Source organism: Myotis nattereri (genome assembly GCF_964212035.1).
Source record: "Myotis nattereri genome assembly, chromosome: 19".
Lineage (NCBI taxonomy): Eukaryota > Metazoa > Chordata > Mammalia > Chiroptera > Vespertilionidae > Myotis > Myotis nattereri.
Genome location: NC_138095.1, coordinates 11,024,754 through 11,047,162, shown reverse-complemented (window position 1 = coordinate 11,047,162; position 22,409 = coordinate 11,024,754). Strand labels below are relative to the sequence as shown.

The following is a 22,409-nucleotide window of genomic DNA, read 5'->3' as shown; positions in this document are numbered from 1 at the left end:
TTTATACTTTTATTTAAATTATGAAATTAAGTGTGGCATGTTCTCTGTAATGGATTGAAACACGAGAATATTGTGAACTGTTTTGAAGATGAAAGCAAGTTTGGAGCTGCTATTTTAATACTTTCAGAAAGAGATCTTTTTATGGTAATTTTTGGATGTAAAGATCATCTCCTAACTTTAGGTAATAAAGTCCTTTTTGCAAGCTTTAGGAAGACACGATAAGATGTTCTGGGTTCTGCTGAACTTTCTGAAGGCTAGACTGGACTAAGTGGTGTTTTGAGGAGATGTAGGGAAATGAAATTTTAGATTGCTATACTAGCTAATAACCTTTCTAAGGAGACATTGTGTAAGCATGCATAGCAGATGCTTAGGTAAAACCTTAGAAGTATCTAGAATGTAGGAGCCAAATAAAATTGATTTGGCAAATAAAAATATGGAGAAAGTTACCCACATTTTTGTTTTCTGAAGCCACAGTAGTTTTGTTATCTTAATACCAGGGAAATGTTTGTCTGGATGGATGGAAACCATAGTAGTAAAATCGGGTGTAATTTTTTGAGAAACAAACATCAGTGTTTTTAAACTTTCTGTATTATCTGCTAATGTTATCAAAGTAAATCAAGCTTATGATATCATAAAGTGTTAAATTTAGAATTTCGGAGGTTTCAGTATATGCCCCAGAGGTAGGGGATTATTTATTGACTTCTCAAAGCCACTGTTTTAAGGACTGTTTGAAACAAACTTCATGTATCTTGGTAACCCAGAGTTGACGAATAGCACAAGTACATAAATATCCTCAGATGACTTCTGTCCTGTTGTATACTCTGGAGGGAATCCTAGTTTAAGATTATGTAAGTGATAGGAATGGCATAATCTACTTTTCTTTTTTAAATTAATTTATTTATTTTTGGTTAATCCTCACCCAAGGATATTTTTCCATTTATTTTTAGAGAGAATGGAGGAGAGAGGGAAAGACAAAGAGAAATATCGATGTGAGAGAGTCATGTTGATTGGTTGCCTCCTGCACGAGGCCCCGGTTAGGAAGGAGCCTGCAACTGAGGTACGGGACTTTGACTGGAATCAACCCAAGGACCCTTCAATCCACAGGCCAACTTTCTATCCACCGAGCCAAACTGGCTAGTGCTAGGAATGGCACAACCTTTTTTTTAAAATTTTTATTGATTTAAGAGAGGAAGGGAGAGGGAGGGAGAGAAACAAACATCAGTGATGAGAGAGAATCATTGACCGTCTGCCTCCTGCATGCGCCCTACTAGGGATCTAGCCCGCAACCCGAACATGTGCCCTTACTGGGAATCAAACCCTGGACCTCTCGGTCCATGGGATGACACTCAATCCACTGAACCACACCAGCTGGGCTCAAGGGCTGTTTTTACAACAAACTAACAAAAACAGGCCTTCAATTTTGGCCAGCTACCTAAAGCACTTGTTCTCTAACTTTATGTGCACGGGGATTTGTTAAAGTGTAGATTTTGATTCTGTAAGTCTTGAGTGGGGTCTGAATATCTGGATTTATACCAAGTTCCCAAAGTGGACCATATTTTGAGAAGGCAGAGCTCTAGAGAAGTAACTCTTAATTATTTGTCTTTCTGTCTGATCACAGTTCCTTTGAGAATTAATGAAATATATAAACTCCGAGACACATTCAAAATCTCATATGCAATTTTACGAGTTTCATTGCCTTTCTCCCTAGGATTCTGTTTGGTTTTTAAAAATGAAGTATACCATATGATCCAGCAATTCCACTTCTTTTTTTTTTTTTTTTTTTTTTTAATCCTCACCCAAAATAGAGAGTGGAAGAGAGAGGGAAAGACAGAAATATCGATATGAGAGAAATGCATCAATTGGTTGCCTCCTGCATGCCCGGTTGCAAGCTCAAGCCCCAGTAGGGGCCATGCAGTAATTCTCATCATTGATGTTTCTTTCCTTCTTTCCCTCTCCCTTTCTGTCTTTGAAATTAATAAAAACTTTTTTTAAAATCACCAAACTTCTAAATAAAGGCCCAAGAACACTTCTAGTATGAAACATTGAAATAAATGTGAGCTGTGGTATAGAATACATTTAAGAAAAATTCATAAAAACAAATGATCATTATTTTCCAACCCACTCACTTCATTTTAGGTTCTCAGGGTGCAAAGGAGAGAACCAATTTTTGACAGGAGGCTCTTTTATCTCAGGGTGTACTCACATCTTTTCAGACTGGGACAGTTTAGATAGGCCAATTCACCTAATGTGTACATCTTTGGGATGTGGGAGGAAATCGGAGGACCTGGAGAAAATCGCTGCAGACAAGGGGAGAACGTGTAAACTCCACATAGACAGTGGCCCCGGCCGCGGATTGACTCCTCCCCCTCCCCCCATCAACGTTGCAACAAAACGATGTTGGAAAAAAAACTTATTTTTGAGGACCAGCGATAATCATTTTGCAATATATACATATGTCAAGTTGTGTTGTATACCATAGCTATTTTTTTTTTATTGCTTAAAGTATTACAAAGAGTATTACATATGTTTCCTTTTTTCCCCCCTCCTCCTTGACATTCCCCCGGCCTCCCCTACCCCCCAGTGTCTTGTGTCCATTGGTTATGCTTATATGCATGCATACAAGTCCTTTGGCTGATCTCTTACCACCCCCCTACCCCCCAACCCTCCCTGGCCTTCCCGCTGTAGTTTGACAGTCTGTTCAATGCTGCTCTGCCTCTGTATTTATTTTTGTTCAGTAAACTATTGCGGTTAATTTATACCTCAATAAAATTGTGGGAAATGAAGTACAGGTTAAACAGTGTAATTAAGTAAACTATAGTCTGGTGAAGTGATTTACATCGTGTTGCTGAAAACACTAAACAGTTTTTACCAGTTCCTGAAATGATACACATTGATGAGAAGTAGAAGCAAAGGTATATGGCCAAAGGAGGTGGTGAGCAGGTTCTCTTGCCTTTTCCCCATATGGAGTTGTTTCACAATGAGAAGGATGGAAGAACAGGACTTGTTAGAGATGTAGAACTGCAACATCTGTATCTAAATGATAGAGAAATCATTATTTAGTCGTTCCTGTAAGTTATATCTCTGTTTTACAAAGAGATGTAAGTTCTTAAGAACTTGTATATGAGCTGAAGAGCCAATGGTCTAAAACAGAAATCAGTGTGGATATATCAGAAGCAAAGAGTTTTGAGATCTTCATTCAGCACTATCAGCATAGCTAAGACATTAAGTACCATGAGGAACTCGGGAAGGTCTCCCCGACCATGAGATCATGATGGACCAGTTGATCTTGAAACGTAACCTGAATTTCACGCAGCCGGCATTTCCTAATTTCCTGTAATCCCCTCCTCCCCACTCCCCATGACTCAGTGGTGGTTACAGCATCAGTTAAGTGCCAACCCTTTCATCCTTGACACTATGATTAACATTTTGGAAAAATTAGAAGAAACCATGTGATATATATATAGGGAACACATTTCCTAAGTGTTACATAAAAGCACCAAGACACCAGATTTGATTGTAAAAATGTAAAACCTTTATTTTGAAGGTAAGAGAATTTTGAAAAATAAAGTGCTTGATGGTAGCAGTGCTCAGAAAAATACAGGCCCTAACTGGTTTGGCTCAGTGGATAGAGCATCAGCCTGCGGACTCAAGGGTCCCAGGTTCGATTCCGGTCAAGGGCATGTACCTTGGTTGCATGTACCAGGGCAGCTGATCCATGTTTCTCTCTCATCGATGTTTCTAACTCTCTATCCCTCTCCCTACCTCTCTGTAAAAAATCAATAAAATATATTTTTAAAAAAAGAAAAATACAGGATGGAAAATATGGGTAAATGACAGGGATAGAAATTTGGTGGAAGTATACACTTGTAGGAAAATTCTGCTCCTATGAATCTATTCTCCAGAAGTAATCTAAGTGCCCAGGGATGGTCACCATATAGCATAATAATAAAAATTATAAACACTTAGATGGTCATGAAAGTGGTGACTAGTCTGTAGTATGGCTATGAACTATGAAACACTGACCTTGAACAAGTTTGTTTTCTGTGCCTTGTTTTCCTCTAGTGTAAACTGGGAATAAAGATAACACCTTTGAAGTTGTGAAGATTAAGAGTAACCTATAAAGCTCTTGCAGCAGCACTTGGTATAGAATAAGCATTCTCCAAATTTTAGTAGGTATTATTACTGTGCAGCCATTAAAAAGAATGAGACAGATAAGTATATAATAATGTAAAAGGGTTTTTACATTAATATATACTGTGATTTTTATTTCAATGATTTTTAAAAATATATATTTTTATTTCAGAGAGGAAGGGAGAGGAAGAGAGAGAGAAACATCAGTGATGGGAGAGAATTATTGATCGGCTGCCTCCTGCAATCCCCACATTGGGGATCAAGCTCGCAACCTGGGCATTTGCCCTTGACTGGGAATCAAACCCAGGACCCCTCAGTCCACAGGCTGATGCTCTATCCACTGAGCCAAACTGGCTAGGGCTTCAATGATGTTTTAATAAGTGTTATCTGTAGAGAAAGGTCTGGAAGATCAGTATTATCAGTTTGATGTTTATTGGATGAGGGGAGTGATGGCTGGGTTTTCACCTTTTAAAAGCATGCTTTACTTTTGTAATAAAGAAATTACATTGGTGGATATACCAGATGTTCTATACTCTAACCCTGCTTAGTGATTGATGGGTTGCCTCTACAGCATCTAATGAGTGGTTATCTTACACCTTAGTAACTGGTAACTTGCCTACTTAGGACCAGCTATGCCATTTTTATTCATATTTATTATAAAACTAGAGACCAGATGCATGAAATTCATGCATGGGTAGGGTCCCTAATCCTGGCTGGAGATCAGAGCCAATTTGTGGGGTGACCAATGGGGCAATTGGAGGGCCCCTGCTGACACCCACCTTGGCTGGCCCAGGGCCTGCGAGCTGGGGGCAGCTCCTACATTGAGTGTCTTCCCCCTGGTGGTCAGTGTGCATCATAGTGACTGGTTGTTACACTGGTCGTTCTGCCATTCGGTCGATTTGCATATTAGGCTTTTATTATATAGGATAGTCCATATAAGGAACTAAAATATACTTGTCTGTGTTTTTTGTTGTTGTTGTTTTTTAAATATATTTTATTGATTTTTTACAGAGAGAAAGGGAGAGGGATAGAGAGTCAGAAACCTCGATGAGAGAGAAACATCGATCAGCTGCCTCCTGCACACCCCCCACTGGGGATATGCCCACAACCAAGGTACATGCCCTTGACCGGAATCAAACCCAGGACCCTTTGGTCCACAGGCCGACGCTCTATCCACTGAGCCAAACCGGTCAGGGCTACTTGTCTGTTTTATACATTAGTTTTTCAATTTGCAGCCACATGGAAGTCTGATGGCTTATTGTTAGTTGGAGGCAAATTCATCACCCTTTATTTCCAAGTTAGTCTTATTAGCTCTTTCAGTTTTTCATGTAATTATTTTCAAACCCTTTACTATTTTGATGGCTTTCTTTGGTGCCCAGACTTGAATGCAGTTATGTAAATAGAGTCTGGTTGATATTCTGGACACTTTTCTTCTGTTCTTACAGCCTAAGGATACTTCTTGGGCTTTAGCTGGAAGGGCAGTTAAGGTTGCCAGAGGCTTTCTCACACCTGCTCTTTCTCCCTACATCTCTCTCTAATCCTTTTTAGTCTAAGTATATAATTTTAGCAGCGATCACTATTAAACCTCATTCAGCTAAACTGAGTCTGAAATCTCTTTGGCTCCTAAATTTTTTTCACTATTCCTAGCTTTGTGACATTCTTTTTTTTTCTTCTTTATTGATTAAGGTATTACATATGTGTCCTTATTCCCCCATTGCCCCCCTACCCCCTGTCTCATGCCCTCACCCCCCTGTTGTCTGTATCCATTGGTTAGGCTTATATGCATGCATACAGGTCCTTTGGCTTTGTGACATTCTTCAAATTGATCATTAGCACAAGTCTCTGATGCTTGTTTATTTAAAGAAATAATATTTGCGAGTATGTACTTCATTAATTGACAAAATATATATTTTAATATATTTTTATTGATTTCAGAGAGGAAGTGAGAGGGAGAGAGAGATAGAAACATCAATGATCAGAGAGAATCATTGATTGGCTGCCTCCTGCATGCCCCCTACTGGGGATCGAGCTGCCACCCCGGCATGTGCCTTTGACCGGAATAGAATCCGGTACCCCTTTAGTCCGCAGGCCAACGCTTTATCCACTAAGCCCAAACCAGCTAGGGTGACAAATACTTTATTTGGCATCCATTGTGTGCCAGCACAGTGCTGGGGGCTAGGAAGTCAGTGATGACTGATGACTGCCTTCGTGGAGCTTTTGGTCTAGTGGGGAAGACATGCAGTGTGCTGAATGTTCGCAAAGGAAAGGACAGGACTCCTCTCTGAGGGCACATTGTAAGGGATACCAACCTTGAAATACATGGAAAGCTTTGCTATTTGGAGAAGAGGTATATGAAGACTCAGAACTCTGAGGAACTGAAGAACATTATGCTTGAAGCTTAGAGGAGAAGGGAGAGTATTAAAGAAGTAAGCTGCAGTTGAGTCACGATGGTTGTTATAAACCATGGTTAAGATAATAAACTTCAACCAGGCATGTTGGCACATGTCTGTAGTCCCAGCGTTGGGGTGGGGGCGGGGGGGAGCTGAGGCAGGAAGAGCGCTTGAGCCCAGGAGTTCTGGGTTATGGTGCGCTATGCCGATTGGGTGTCCACACTGAGTTCAGCACCAATATAATGAGAAGGGGACCAACAGGTTGCTTCAAAAGGGGTTGAACCGGCCCAGTTCAGAAACTGAGCAGGTCAAGATACTAAACATTTCTTTAAAAAAAATTTTTTTTTAATATATTTCTTCATTGATTTCAGAGAGGAAGGGAGAAGGAGAGAGAAATAGAAACATCAACGATGAGAGAGAATCACTGATCGGCTGCCTCCTGCACACCCCCCACTGGGAACTGAGCCCACAACCCGGGCATGTGCCCTTGGCCAGAATCGAACCCAGGACCCTTCAGTCCGCAGGCTGACGCTCTATCCACTGAGCCAAGCCGGCTAGGGCTTTTTTTAATTTTCTTTAACAAAATATAGAACACTTCATGAATTTGCGTGCCATCCTTGCTCAGGGCCCATGCCAATTTTAGTAGCACTTTATTTTTATTTTAAGTATAGTAATTAAGAAGAAGCTATTGAACGATTTTAAACAAGATTATGATATCACATTGTGGGATTTTGTTTTTTTTTAATATATTTTATTGATTTTTTACAGAGAGGAAGGGAGAAGGATAGAGAGTCAGAAACATTGATGAGAGAGAAACATCCATCAGCTGCTTCCTGCACACTCCCTACTGGAGATGTGCCCGCAACCAAGGTTCATGCCCTTGACCAGAATCGAACCTGGGACCCTTGAGTCCGCAGGCCGATGCTCTATCCACTGAGCAAAACTGGTTAGGGCACATTGTGGGTTTTTTAAAAAATGAGTCTCATCATAGATAGTGCCCCTCCAATCCCCACAAAAAACCTAGATTGGGAGCAAACTTAATATACTATGGCAATTTGTAATGTTCCTTCCCTGCTCATGTTGAGGCCTGGAAATAGTTTCAAGTAAGCAAGTAGGGCTTCTCAAGTAAAGGATTTCATTCATTCTGCGTGCCTGCAAAATTTGTGGCTCACATTGGAAACCGTGAAAATGTTTGAGTCATAGTTAAATGTTTAAGTATTTTAGGTTAATTCTATTATGACTTTACTTTTCTGGGACCCGTTTAAACTAAAAAACAATAGTGGTATTTAGAAGGTAATTTCTAATCTTATATATAGTTTTCTTTTAGAAAAGATTTGAATAACTTTGGAATTTGCTACCAAATAAATTAGATTTTTTTCTTACATAAAGCCAATTTATAAAAAGGCCTTTTCTACTGATTTTAACAAACATTAGTATTTATTTTCGACATAGTTATAAACAACTTTTAAGTATGGCTTATAAAAACTCCTTCCTAGATTTTAAGATAAAGTTTGTGTTCAATTCTAGAATGTGGCCAAGTAATAATTTCCTTTAACTTTTACTTGCATTCTTGGTAACCTAGCATTAAGTATACATTGAAGATTTTGTCCAAAGTGGTTCTCTCTCTATTGTGATAGCAGGTTAAAGATCTAAGGACTTAAGAAGCCAAGAGCTGAGTTTGAAAAGTGTCAAATGTTAAACAAATGGAAGGCTTGTAACAGAATTTATTATTTTATTACACTGTTGAACCCAAGAGACAGAGAAGAAAGGTTCTGAAGGAAAATATTGCAGAACATCTCCTTGGCAAGAGTAAGAATTTTCCACTACCACTTGCCCTAAGGACATTGACTTGCCCCATCGGGGAAATAGCACTGGATATAATCATCAGAACAGCACTGCCTACTCATGCACAAAACCCTCTGTCTGAAATTCACAGAAGCCTGCAGACAAAGGAAAATTATGCCTTAATTTGGAAAGTATTCGTTGAATCTTTACTTTCATGGATCTTTTACTTCCGTAGAGAACCTACTTCCTGATAGATTCAAACCTAAATAGACTCTTACAAAATCATGAAGCAGAGTTACACAGCAAGTTAAGGAAAGTCTTTCATTAATTGATGCTCCTTAGGCAAGACTCCTTTTACTTCTTAACTTTAATTTCTCATCTAAAATGAGGACATGGGCTGGTCAAGATGATATGGGGGGTTTTCTAGCTAAGAGAATACTAGAATATTACAGGTTTCTATGACCAGTTTGGATTTATGCTTCTTTAGTACCTGTCCACAAAGAGATCTGTTTCCAACAGAATGAGAAATGTAAATAAAACTGTAAGGTATACATTGTCCAAGTGTTGGGTGCTTTGGGTCTTCTTGTCCTAGAACTGGAATAGTTGGCACATGAAAAACAGCACATAGTAAAGGTTGTTCTAAACAAGCCTTTCATAGGATCTATGACCCCAGTTTTACTTGATTTTGTTTTCTTATATTAATTTTATAGTGTGTTTGGAAAAACTTTTTATAATGTGGATTCTTGGACCTCGCACAAAATGCATTGAACTGGACTCTTGAAGAGCAGGTCTTGAGGTTCTGTAGTTTATAAAAGGCCTCCAGATCATCTTTTTCTTTTAATTCTTAAATATTGCCTCCCATTTAGAATGGATGTTGTAGGATGGAAGAAGCATAGAGGTTAGTTTTGTGGGGGTTTTTTAATATATTTTATTGATTTTTTACAGAGAGGAAGGGAGAGAGATAGAGGGTTAGAAACATCGATGAGAGAGAAACATCAATCAGCTGCCTCCTGCACATCTCCTACTGGGGATATGCCCGCAACCCAAGTATATGCCCTTGACTGGAATCGAACCTAGGACCTTTCAGTCCGCAGGCCGATGCTCTCTCCACTGAGCCAAACCGGTTTCGGCGAGGTTAGTTTTTTAAGGGCTTCCTAGGTCATTTGTTTCACTAGCATTTGACATTTGAGGCATTCCTGATATTTGGCCAACAATTAAATGTGTATCAATGTAATTTCTGTGCAACAAAGAGACAGCCTTCATGTTATTAAAATGGACCTATAGAGGCCTGGCCAGCGTGGCTCAGCGGTTGAGCTTCGACCTATGAACCAGGAGGTTGCAGTTGGATCCCCAGTCAGGACATATGCCCGGGTTGTGGGCTCGATCCCCAGTATGGGGCATGCTGGAGGCAGCTGATCAGTGATACTCTCTCATCATTGATGCTTCTCTCTCTTCCCCCCTCTCCATTCCTCTCTGAAATCAATAAAAATATATTTTTTTTAAATGGACCTATAGAGGAAGATTAGTTTCTTTATAATACCAGTGTAAGTATAATTTTTAATGCTGCATCTACTATTTGTACCGGTTAATAATGGCAGATTTTGTAATCAAAGAAAACACGATAATTTCAAGAGAAACATCAAAAGTGCTTTATTCAAAGTAATGTCCATTGCTAGCTACACATTTCCCCCATCTTTCAGGTAATTTGTGGATACCATCCCAATAGAACTTTTCTTATTTTGAGGCAAACCATTCAGAGACCCAGTTTTCCACTTCTTCGTAAGTTTTGAAATGCTGTTTAGAAAGTGCATGTGCCATCGATAGGAACAAGTGGTAATTTGAAGGAGCAAGGTCTGGTGAATGCGGCGGGTGGGTTAATACTTCTTAGGCAAGATCTTTTAACATGTCTTTAACTGGTTTTGAAGTGTGTGATGGTGCGTCATCATGAAGCAAAATTACTTTGCCCTGTCTTCTGGCACATTCTGGTTGTTTTACAATCAAAGCGTGGGTTCAAATTGATTATTTGTTGTCGGTAGCAATCAGTATTAACAGTTTCACCTGGTTTTAGATTTAGAAGCTCATAATACACCACACCTTCCTGATCCCACCAAACACAGCATTGTCTTCTTTCTGAAGTGATTTGGCCTTGCAGTTGATGTTGATGGTTGACCTGGATCAACCCATGATTTTGTGCATTTGGGATTCTCAAAATAAATCCACTTTTTATCACCAGTCACAATTCGATGAAAAAAAGACTTTCTTTCGTTGCCGTTGAAGCAACATTTTACTGATGACTTTTTCCATTTGTCTTTCGTTCAGTTGATGTGGCACCCATTTTCCTTCCTTTAAAATCTTTCCCATTGCTTGTATATGATTGGAAATTGTTTGCTGAGCAATGTTTAATCTTCAAGTTGTTTCTGAGTTTGACACGCATTTTCATCCAATAATGCTTGTAATTGTTGGTCTTCAAACTTTTTCGGTTCACCTGGACGTTGTCTTTCACATCAAAATCATCACTTTTAAAGCGTTTAAACCAGCGTTCACAAGTATCTTGAGATGGAGCATGTTCACCATAAGCTTCCCAAAGTATACGATAACTTTTCACAATAAAGTAATGAATTAACACCTTCAGCAAATTTTACATTTGAAGTTTTGAAGCTTGCTGTCAATACAACAAAATAGCATATCAAATCGCATATATATCAACATATGTGTAACTCCCATCCATTGAAAAAAATCCACATTATTAACTAGTACACCTAGTATATAATGTTGAATCCACCTTAAACTAATAGCTTAATATGTTGACTGAGTTACCCAAAATAGAAATTTAACCTTGGGATTTATTGCCTTAAAACTACATTTTCCATCCATTTCAAATTCTTTGAGCTTCCACTGAAACAAAGTACTATCTTGTACTTTTGGGTCCTGTTGTTGTTTATCCTCAATTTGAATATTAGATTTGCCGGCCTTAAATGTGACAGATTTATGAGAATAAGAGCTAGGGCTCTCATATGAAATTGTTTACATAAGATTGTGATGTAAATTTCCACAGATTTCAAAGGAACATTTTTCAAGTAAATTTTCCATTTAGGATCATACGCTCATCATTGAACTCTTTTCATGTTCAGAGTCATACAGGATAAAATTAATTATGATAACGAAATAACGGAAAAAAATGTTTATGTTGTTTTAAAATTTTCATCTTGATGGGGCATTTTAGCTGTTAACGGTCACTGAGGTTTAGGATATGGTTAGTTTTTATAGCATGAACAGAAGTATATTAAAATGAAAGGTTCTGGCTTATTCAGTTTGAATATTGCTATTTGTTGCATAAGCATTTCCAGCAGTAATTTTACCTGAACTTAATGTGCCCCTGCAGTCAAATGCAAAGATGATCTTTGCCTCTTGAGATTATATGTTGGCAGTCTTGGTGCTGCCTTGTGACCACATTTCTTACCTGGGCCCTAGGGTTGTTTTATGAACTGGAGTTTAAAAAGCAAATTATACTCTCCCTGAATGTAAAAGCTCTGAAATGCAGGAGTGGGGGTGGGGATGTGCAGTAAACGGGACAACTAAGTTTAAGGTTTAACAAATGCAATAAATCTTCTTGGACAGAATGGCTATTTTGGCAGATTGCATATAACCAGTGACAGTTACAATCAGTGTGTGGGATAAATCTGGAAAATGAATATTGGACTTTAAAGTACCATATGCAGGTCTAGAGGCTACTGTACTTACTTATTCTAATTTTTTTACTGTCCTAGTGTAAGACCTCCAAAACTACCTTAGTTACCTTTCAGAAACTCAGGGAAAGCTGTTGTGCATTTATTTTTATTGTTCAGTTGCTTTGGTACTGATGTGCAGTCCAGTATTTTGAACACAGTTCTGGGCACTGTTTATTCTTTTCCTTCTTGTGTAATTCAAATCTTATATTTATCAGTAAATGTTTTTATTTACCCTAGGATAAGTAAACTATCTTGCTTATTTTAACAGATTTTTATATATTTGTGCTGTATACAGGCTATTTCCTTTAAAAATTGCGTTTAGAGACATTTATCTCTCTGTAACATGATTGCAAAGGTTGCTTATTTTAGCTGCTTTTTTTCTCCCCAATTAGTTGGTGACAAAGTTCCTGCTGATATAAGGTTAACTTCCATCAAATCTACTACTCTAAGAGTTGATCAGTCAATTCTCACAGGTAAGTGTCATATATTAGAAGGCCATTGAATTTCTGATGCCTCTCTTGGATACCATGCTAATAGCGTCAACTCTTGCCCCACTCTTCCTTTATGATATCCTATCTTAATTCTCATTAAGCTATTTATTTCTTAAAGCTTTATCTGTTAGACTTGTTGCCAGTATATGGGGCTTAAAGGTATGATTTAAAAAAAAAACAAACAACTAACTTGGCTTTCATCTTATAAGGCCTCTATCTTTAAATTTTATAAAAAATTAGTTTTCACCAAAAATCACCATAATGTTTTTATTGTTTTTAAAAGGTTACAAATTATCTCATTAAAAGAGGTTAATCTTACAGTAGAAGTGTTGTCTGTTTTGTGGAAAGTGGTTCAGTTACTTTTATTTTTTTGTTGTTAATCCTCACCTGAGGATGTTTTTTCCATTGATTTTTAGGGAGAGTTGGGGAGAGAAGGAAAGAGAGAGAAACATCGATGTAAGAAACACATCGATTGGTTGCCTCCTGCACGGGCCTCAACCCAGGCCAGGGAGGAGCCTGCAACCAAGGTACATGCCCTTGATTGTAATTGAACCCAAGACCCTTTGGTCCGCAGGCCGATGCTTTATCCATTGAGCCAAATTAGCTAGGGCTCAATTATTTATTTAGTCTTCTTTTTCCAGGCTGGTAAAAAGAGCTCTAGAACTATATATTTTTTTTCATTCTATGAATGCTAATCTAGCATCTAACATACTTTACAATAATCAAATGTACAATTAACAGAAGTTAGCACCCCCAAAATAGTGAATGTTTTACAGCCTAGTTTGCACACTTAGATTTGGGATTGTTTTGAACATTTTCCCATTTTTGTTTGCTAAAGGCACAGAGGAGGGTGGAGGGCATATTAACCGGAAGTGAGGTGGTTAGAAGATTAACTTAAACACAATGCTAACCTGAATTAAATAGAGAATAAATATAAAATCCAAAGATTATCAAGTTTTATCTGATGATCAGTTTTGAAAAGCAACTGATGTCATAGAGGTGGTGATGTAAGTAACCTGGGTTCTGTATTTTTTGTTTCTTTATGAATAGCTGAAGTACTAAAACCTCTATTAGCAGCAACAAGCTAGAAGCTGATTAAGCCATAAAATGTTGGGAAATTAGGTTGTATGTATGAAGTTCTCATGGTGTGCCTACAGAAATAATTACCATTTTAAAACATCATACTTTCTTGAATGTAATTTTTTGTTGAATACTTACACTATAGTTTTAGGCTAGGTTGAGGAATCAGATTTTTTTTTTAATCAAATATTGATATGAAGTTTAATACCTGACATTTGAATGAACAATTGGAGATATATTTCACTCAAATGGAACCTGATTATATATTTTGTAAGTACTATTAAGTAAAGCTGAAACCAAATTCAGCAAGACAGTTGTGCGTTCTTTTTTTTTTTAATCCTCACCCCAGGATATTTTTCCCATTGATTTTTAGAGAGAGTGGAAAGGAGGGCGGGATGGGGAGAGAGACACATCTACTGGTTGCCTCCTGCACATGCCCCAACCCCATTGGGGTTTGAACCTACAATCCAAGTACGTGTCCCCTAGTGGGAATTGAACCCACGACTCTTTGGTGTGTGGGCTGACATTCTAACCACTGAGCACACTGCCGAGGGCTACCATGTGCTTTTTTATTGCAACTGCTGATTGCTATTTTTCAGCTTTATTTTATTGAAATACAACACTCTGGTTTAGTACATGCAAATATTTCTAAAAAAGTGTTTTCCCTTCTCTGACATTACTGAACAATAGGTTTCCCAGTGGATGATCCTCATTATTCATAATGTATGCACAGTTTGTTCAATCCACTAAAAGTAAATATACTTTCACCTTTAAAAAAAAAAAAAAAAAGGTATTGGAGTGTGTGTATATAGTTACTCCAGAAAATAAAGGTCATTGGCTGGGATTTTACTTCAAAATTCACTTCCTTTATTTTGAAATGATATATATTTTAATCCTGACATTGCTCTGAAATTAATTTCTATTACTAAATTTTACTAGTTTACCTCATTTGAATGAATTGGGCCTTTTATCCCTTTTCTTGAGAGAGGCAGTGTCAGGAGTGGATGAGGGTTCCCAGGTTCCAGGCGTGGATTGTACAGATCTAACCATCCCTCTGTGTCTGCACATGCTTAGGTGAATCTGTCTCTGTCATCAAGCACACTGACCCCGTCCCTGACCCACGGGCTGTCAACCAAGATAAGAAGAACATGCTCTTTTCTGTAAGTACTTTATCAATTTTTTCATTCATTTCTTTGGGTCTTTTTTTGTTGTTTTTTATTTTTAAGACATTCTCAGAGTTTTAAGTCTGCTGATGTTATTTTTTTCCCACTGCCTACCTTCAGTGGTCATATTTTAGAAATTGTTGGCTATTATTCCAAAGCATAATCACAGTCTGTGGTCAATCTCAGCTGTCAGAAAAAAATCAAGACTATGTAATAGTGGGATATGTGACCTATATGTGTCTGGTTTTAATTGGCAAAACTTTTTTCAGTTCTCACCTGAGAATATGTTTTTTATTTATTCTAGAGAAAGAGTAAGGGAGGGAGAGAGACATCTATCTATTGGTTACTTCCCATATGCGCCCTGACCAGGAATTGAACCCACAACCTGGTTATGTGCCCAGACCAGGAATTGAACCTGCCACCCTTCGGTGCACGGGATGACACTCACCAACTGAGCCACACCAGCCAGAACTAAACTGGCAAGTTTTTGAGAATTAAAATTAAAAGATCAGGTCAGATATCTTTAAACCTAGTAGAAAAGTAGATTTATTTGGAAAAGACAATAAAAAGGATGTTTTTAAGGATGATGTGATGGTATCTGTATGAATTCACAATAAAAAGGTGTGTGTTTAGAGAGAAACAAATGTGGCAACCATTAATAATGAGTGAGTCTGGGTGAAAAGTCAAATGGCTGTTCATTGTATTAGTTCAGTTTTTCTGCTAAATATTTTCAAAATAGCCCTAGTCAGGTTGGCTTAGTGGATAGAGCATTGGCCCTTGGACTGAAGGGTCCTGGGTTCAATTCCAGTTAGGGGCATGTACCTTGGTTGTAGGCTCTATCCCCAGCCCTGGTCGGGATGTAAGGGAAGCAGCCAATTGCTGTGTCTCTCTCACATTGATGTTTCTCTCTCTCTGTCTGCCCCGCCCTTCACTCTTTCTTAAAAAGAAAAAAATATATATTTTTTTCCAAAATAAAAAGTTGGGAAATTTATAGAGTTTGTGTGGAATTTGAAATACTATTTCAAGTGGTAGGCTTTTGTGTGTTCGTATGGGAGCTTAAACACCCAAAGTAAGTAAAGTACTCTCAAGTTACAATGAAAATAATGGAGCTGTATCATTCCAACACTAGGAATTTAGTGGGGTGGGGAGACAGCTCTCATACTTGAGTTCACTGATTTTGGAATGCCAGTGTGGAGTGGAAGTTTTCAAGGTAGGCATGGTAATGGTTGCCCTTATAATTGGTGGTGAACGTAGGGGTGGTTGAGTTGGAGCCAGAGGTGGAGAATGCTAAGGGTTTAGAACTATATGGAGTTTGAAATAATTGAGAACTCAGAGTGGTTAGAGCCCTGCTCCAGTCCAGAGCTAGTCTGCAAGCCAGGTTCAGTGTTGTGAATAGAGATCCAGGTGGGTCCGTGTAGAGCTGCTCTGGGGAGAAGGTACCACATGAAATGAGCATCAGGGAGAAATGTATCACGCTGCCTGCATGAGTTACTGCTCATTATCAAAGTTGGATGGCTGGTTCTCTAGTCAAGATCCACATGAATCTGAATTTACTAGTCAGCATTTAAGTTGGGAATGTTGTTAATATTGTAACCCAATTCTCCTCTGTTTCTGTCCTAGGGTACAAACATTGCTGCTGGCAAAGCCATGGGAGTGGTGGTGGCAACTGGAGTTTTCACTGAAATTGGCAAGATCCGGGATGAAATGGTGGCAACGGAACAGGAGAGAACACCCCTCCAGCAAAAACTAGATGAGTTTGGGGAACAGCTTTCCAAAGTCATCTCCCTTATTTGCATCGCAGTTTGGATGATAAACATTGGGCACTTCAATGACCCAGTTCACGGAGGCTCCTGGATCAGAGGTGCTATTTACTACTTTAAAATTGCAGTGGCCCTGGCTGTAGCAGCCATTCCTGAAGGCTTGCCTGCTGTCATCACCACCTGCCTGGCCCTCGGAACTCGCAGAATGGCAAAGAAAAATGCCATTGTTCGAAGCCTCCCTTCCGTGGAAACCCTTGGCTGTACTTCTGTGATCTGCTCAGACAAGACTGGTACACTTACAACAAACCAGATGTCAGTCTGCAGGGTAAGTGGCAGTAATTTAAGAACCTTTCCTGTTATTGTTTATTCATCCTAAGAATATGTCCCCCGTGCCATCAAATCTTTATAACTTGATACCTTTTTATGTGCTTTAAACAGATTATGTGAGCCCAAGGTGATTTCTAATACTTTAGAGGAAATTAATCATTTAATTTCTAAAACTATTTCATGAAATAAAGGATATATTTGTATGGCTGATGTACTTGTATTAAAGAAATAACTATAGGCAGTCTAAATGTCAATTTATTTCCCTGCTCCTCTGTCCTTAAGTATATGTATGTTAACAGATAAGCTTCAAAGGAAGAGCATTCTATAAAGTAGCTAGTTACCTACCTACTTAAAATTCTTTTAAAAAAATATATATTTATTGATTTCAGAGAGGAAGAGAGAAGGAGAGATAGAAACATCGATGATGAGAATCATTGATTGGCTACCTCCTGCACACACCCCCACTGGGGATCGAGCCGCAACCCAGGCATGTGCCCTTGGCCGGAATCAAACCCGGGACCTTCAGTCCACAGGCTGATGCTCTAGCCACTGAGCCAAGCCTGTTAGGGCTAACTACTTAAAATTCTAATTGATATTTCCATCACACGTTGAATGAGACAGGTTTTATTCTTAAGAAGTAAATAATTGCCTTTCATTGACTTTGTTCTCTTTTATCCTTCATTTTTTAGGTTGTCTCACCATCACTTGAGTAAAAAAATTGTTCAAACCTGCTCTTAGGAAAATAAGAACTAAAGAAATATAATGATATGGCTGAATGAAATACTTTCATATAATTCAGTCCTCATAAATTTTATGTAAACAGTTTTGTAGAAAAAGAACCTGGCTATGATGATCACCTGAAAAAAAAAAACAAAAAAAACAATTTTGTAGAAGTGAAAGTATAATTTTCCAAAAGACAAATATTTAGTGGACACATGTCAAAGATTCTGTCTGTCTCATTAAATTAATGAAGGAATCAGTAAGATGGCCAAACGATTTACCAAGAGCATTTGAGGAAGTGCTCAAGATTAGAATAGAATTGCTGCCGAAACCGGTTTGGCTCAGTGGATAGAGCGTCAGCCTGCGGACTGAAAGGTCCCAGGTTCGATTCCGGTCAAGGGCATGTACCTGGGTTGCAGGCATATCCCCAGTAGGAGATGTGCAGGAGGCAGCTGATCGATGTTTCTCTCTCATCGATGTTTCTAACTCTCTATCTCTCTCCCTTCCTCTCTGTAAAAAATCAATAAAATATATTTAAAAAATAAAAAATAAATAAAAATAAAATAGAATAGAATTGCTATGTTGGATTATAAAAACTGGTTAATATTCTATGGGGCAATAAAACTACTAGGTTATATTTTCTACAGGCCACAAATCTACAACTTTACATAATATGAGGCCTTAATTAATAAATAGCTTAGTGAAACACTGTTAATTTTTCTAGAACAAGGAATCTTTGAGTGGGCCCGTTAGGTAATGCCTCTGAGTGACACTGAAAGGAAGGACATGTGGTCATCCTCTTGGTCTTATGTCCAGGTTTTGAAAAATGTTTCTTTAGTATTGGAAATTGTTTTTGTTTTAATACAGTTAAACCCTCTGAATCTTTATCTTGTCAAATTTATTTTATTTTTTTTTTAAATATTTTTATTGATTTCAGAGAGGGAGAGAGAGCGAGAGAAACATCCATGATGAGAGAGAGTCATGGTCCGGCTGCCTCCTGCATGCCCCCTACTGGGCATCGAGCCCGCTCCAAATTTAAATTGATGATGATTTTTAGATACAGATATCCACAACTCTTTCTGAAGTCCAAACCCAGATTTAGAATGAATGGGCAGGTGTTTAAAACAGATTGAGATGTCCTAGTTTGGGGTTCCCCTAGTAGATGCAGAGTTTGAGCTACCTAAGTTCTCATTCCTTGGAACCAGAAAAGTTTGGACAAATAGGCCAAAAGCAAGTTGGCTAAACGCTGATTATTTGGGGGAGAGAAATTTCATGTACCTGTTTAGTATTCCCCCCAGCAAACTTTAAACTTAGCCTGAAAGCTTTAGATTCCTCCTAATAGACCTTTCTATCCATAAAAGTAAGCAGCGTGCAGTTGTAACTTTTAAATTTTTTTGGTTTTAAAGTTTGGGCAGCAAATCCGATTTCAAACTAAGTATAAAATAGAGTCCATAAATTTTTTTTGGTGCTTTTATTTTCCCTTAAGTGATTTGATTTAAAGTGTTTTCTTCCATTAAAGAAACAGCCTGCCTCTTTGTTCTGTTCTACCTCAGCACAAAAAACTGGCGCTAATCAGTATTCTATAAGGAGGTTTCTTGCAGTGGATTGCATAACTACCCTTGACTTAGGAATTCTTTCATCATGCAGTTCCTAAACGGTTTACTTGCTTAAAATCTAAAATACCAAAGGGCATTTAGATTGAGTTAATGGGCAGCAGAATTCTGAATGTCTTAGACTTTTGGACTGGTATAGACCCAGAGTTTCACTTTTTATAAACAGTATCGTTAAAGAAACGGCAGTGTTTAATAATAGTACTGCCAACGTGCTTTGCTGTTGCTTAGTGCATTTACTGTATTTTTCACTTGTGACTTGATTTGAATCATGGGAATTCTGTTCAAGAGGTTAGAAAACTGCCCTGGCCGGGTTAGCTCAGTGGATAGAGCGTTGGCCTGCAAACTGATCTTCAATTCTGGTCAAGGGCACATGCCCAGGTTGCGGGCTTGATCCCCAGTGGGGGCGTGCAGGAGGCGGCCAACCAGTGATTCTCTCTCATCACGGATGTTTCTCCCTCCCCTCCGCTCTGGAATGAATAAAAGTATATTTAAAAAAGAAAACTAAGGCTCTGAGAGGCTGTGACATGCCTGAGGGTCACACAGCTTGTACTGCTGATGGGTCTTGTAGGAAAGGCTGATCCTCTCTTCCTCAGTAATTGTGTAACCTGAGCACATCCTTTAACCAGCTGGGTCCGTTGTTTCCTGTTCTATAAAATGTCAGACATCTTCGGAAAGAGCCTTTTTTAGGTGTTTATCTGCTTAAAAAAAATTTTGACCTTGCTGCATGTGACCTTGGAAATGAATCTTCCTCATTTGAAATGCTGATATATGTGTTTGAACTAAAGCCTTTTATCAGGAGTCCTCACAGATTTAACTCTAATTATATTCTTTTGATTTGTATGTTTTACTCATGGTTTTAGTTCAGTTCCAAGGTTGATTTAATTCTTAATATATTTTTGAAATGAAGTTTTTTGAAATTCAAATGTGCTACATAACAAGCAAATCTTGTAAGGCAAAAAAAAATTTTTTTTTAAATCAACACGTCATGGGTTCAATTCGCAGTCAAGGGCACATACCTGGGTTGCAGACTGGATCCCTGGCCCTGTCAGGGTGGGAGGCAACCAATCAATGTGTCTCACATTGATGTTTCTTCCCTCCCTCCCTCCTTTGCACTCTAAAAATCAATGGGGAAAAATATCCGCATGTGAGGATTAACATACATACATAAAAAGCATGACATGATTCTCTTTTCAGTGAGTTTACAGTTCCTTATTGGAACTGGTTTGATCATATTCTTGTTCATATTTCAGAAATATTTTGGCATGATATAGTTGAAGTATCACTTTGTGTGTTTTTGTCCTCCCTCACCCCCTTTTTTTTTTAGAGGTTGTACAGTTTCAGTCTGCAATGAAAACATATCTGAATCTTAGTCTTCCAAACTGGGCTTCTGAAAGCAAATTTTTAAAACCTCAACTTTAAGAAACTAGCTTGTGGCCCTGGCTGGTGTGGCTCAGTTGGTTGGGCGTTGTCCATGAACCTAAAGGTTGCTGGTTCGATTCCCTGTTGGCACATGCCCAGGTTTCAGGCTCTATCCCTGGTGAGGGGCCATGTAGGCAGCAGCCAGTTGATGTTCAGTGTTTCTCTTTCTCTCCCCTTCTCCCTTCCCCTGTTTCTAAAAAGCAGTAAAACATTTTCAGGAAAAAGAAACTAGCCTTTGTCACCTTACTAATCTATACGATTAAGAATTCTTTCCTAAGCATACTTCTGTCTGTATTGTCTTGGTAACATAAGTTCATTCAGCTCTGCAGGCTCCTTACTGTACACATATAGTTATGCAGCTTCATGGAAAATGAGCTATTACCATAATAAAAATAAGTGGAAAGAAGCAGAGAAACAATTTGTCTTACTTTGCTCAGGGAATGTTGATGCAACTCTGAAATGTGTTTTCTTCACAAGCTTTTGTTCTTACCTCTAAGGCAAGATTACCTAATACACACCTTCTCAGCCAGCCATTTGGAATTCTGAGCGTTCTAGAGCCCTGCTGACCCATGGTCCTTGTAACTCAGGTTTCATGTGGGGTGTCTTTGGTGTCACTGCTGCTTACTATTTTTTTATTCAGCACCTCAGTATGCTGTTTCTCAGATTGTTAGATGGGTGAGGGAGGCCATCTTAAATGGTCTCTAGTTGGAATAAGGGACAATACTTCTGATGTTCAGTTAGTTTCATTAAAATTGCTTTCTTAAAGATTTTTTGTCTTAGCAAAGAGTATGTGTGTTTTTTTCTAGCATTTTTTTGTACCTTTTAAATACTTAGTGCTTTTTTTCTTTCTATAGATGTTCATTCTGGACAAAGTTGAAGGTGATACTTGTTCCCTGAATGAATTTACCATAAGTGGATCAACATATGCACCTATTGGAGAAGTGTGAGTAAACCCTCCTATCAGTTAAAGGATACTTTATGCCAGTTTGGTACTTTTATAGACTTGCAGTATGTCTAGAAAAGTTGACAGCTTTTTGAATGTGGCTCGTGGCATCAGTTATTAGAGTAGAACATTTTTGTACACTTAAAAAAACTATTTTTTTTTTTTATTTCAGAGAGAGAAAAAAACACATTGATTTTACACACTCATTGGTTGCTTCTTGTTATTTGCCCTGACTGGAGATTGAACCCACAGCCTTGGTATATCGGGACGATGCTCTAACCAACTGAGCTACCCGGCCAGGGCAATTTTTGTACACTCTTAAAGAGAAAACACAAGTTAGAAGCCAATGACCTATTTATTTTATCTTATTGAGCTCCCATTTGAAGCCTAAATTTTTAAGTGGGGTTTGTTTGTTCTTTATTGGTACCAGTGGTGGAGGAATTTCATGAACTAAGAAAATAAAGGTCAACAGAGATAACTACACTGTGCTCTAGGAGTGTTTTTTCTTTTGACAGGTATAAAGATGATAAACCAGTGAAATGTCATCAATATGATGGTCTTGTAGAACTGGCAACAATTTGTGCCCTTTGTAATGACTCTGCTTTGGATTACAATGAGGTAAGGCTCCTCAGAAATGAGAAACTAGACCTGACTGTTCCTAGTCAAGGGTGGGGTGGGTGGATGAAAATCCAGCCTTCCTTCCTCCCTTTCGAAAGTAAGGGTTCCTGATTTTATTTCCCTTTCCATTCAAGATTCTATCTCTATCAGAGTCAGCATGACTGAGCCAAAGAAAGCTGAGAGCCTTTCATATGTCCTATGACTGAGCATTGCAGTTACTTAACCAAGAGTTCTTGTGTAC

General features: G+C 38.4%; 1 protein-coding gene across 1 annotated transcript in view; it reads left to right on the top strand.

Annotated features, from left to right (window-relative positions):
* The window catches only part of ATP2A2 (ATPase sarcoplasmic/endoplasmic reticulum Ca2+ transporting 2), a 56,751-nt gene that overhangs the window by 23,091 nt on the left and 11,251 nt on the right, over window positions 1–22,409 (top strand). The window contains exons 6-10 of the mRNA XM_081113390.1: window positions 12,427–12,507; window positions 14,680–14,765; window positions 16,389–16,853; window positions 21,462–21,550; window positions 22,066–22,168. Coding sequence (XP_080969516.1) covers window positions 12,427–12,507; window positions 14,680–14,765; window positions 16,389–16,853; window positions 21,462–21,550; window positions 22,066–22,168 — 824 coding nt within the window. The remainder of the gene's footprint in view (window positions 1–12,426; window positions 12,508–14,679; window positions 14,766–16,388; window positions 16,854–21,461; window positions 21,551–22,065; window positions 22,169–22,409) is intronic.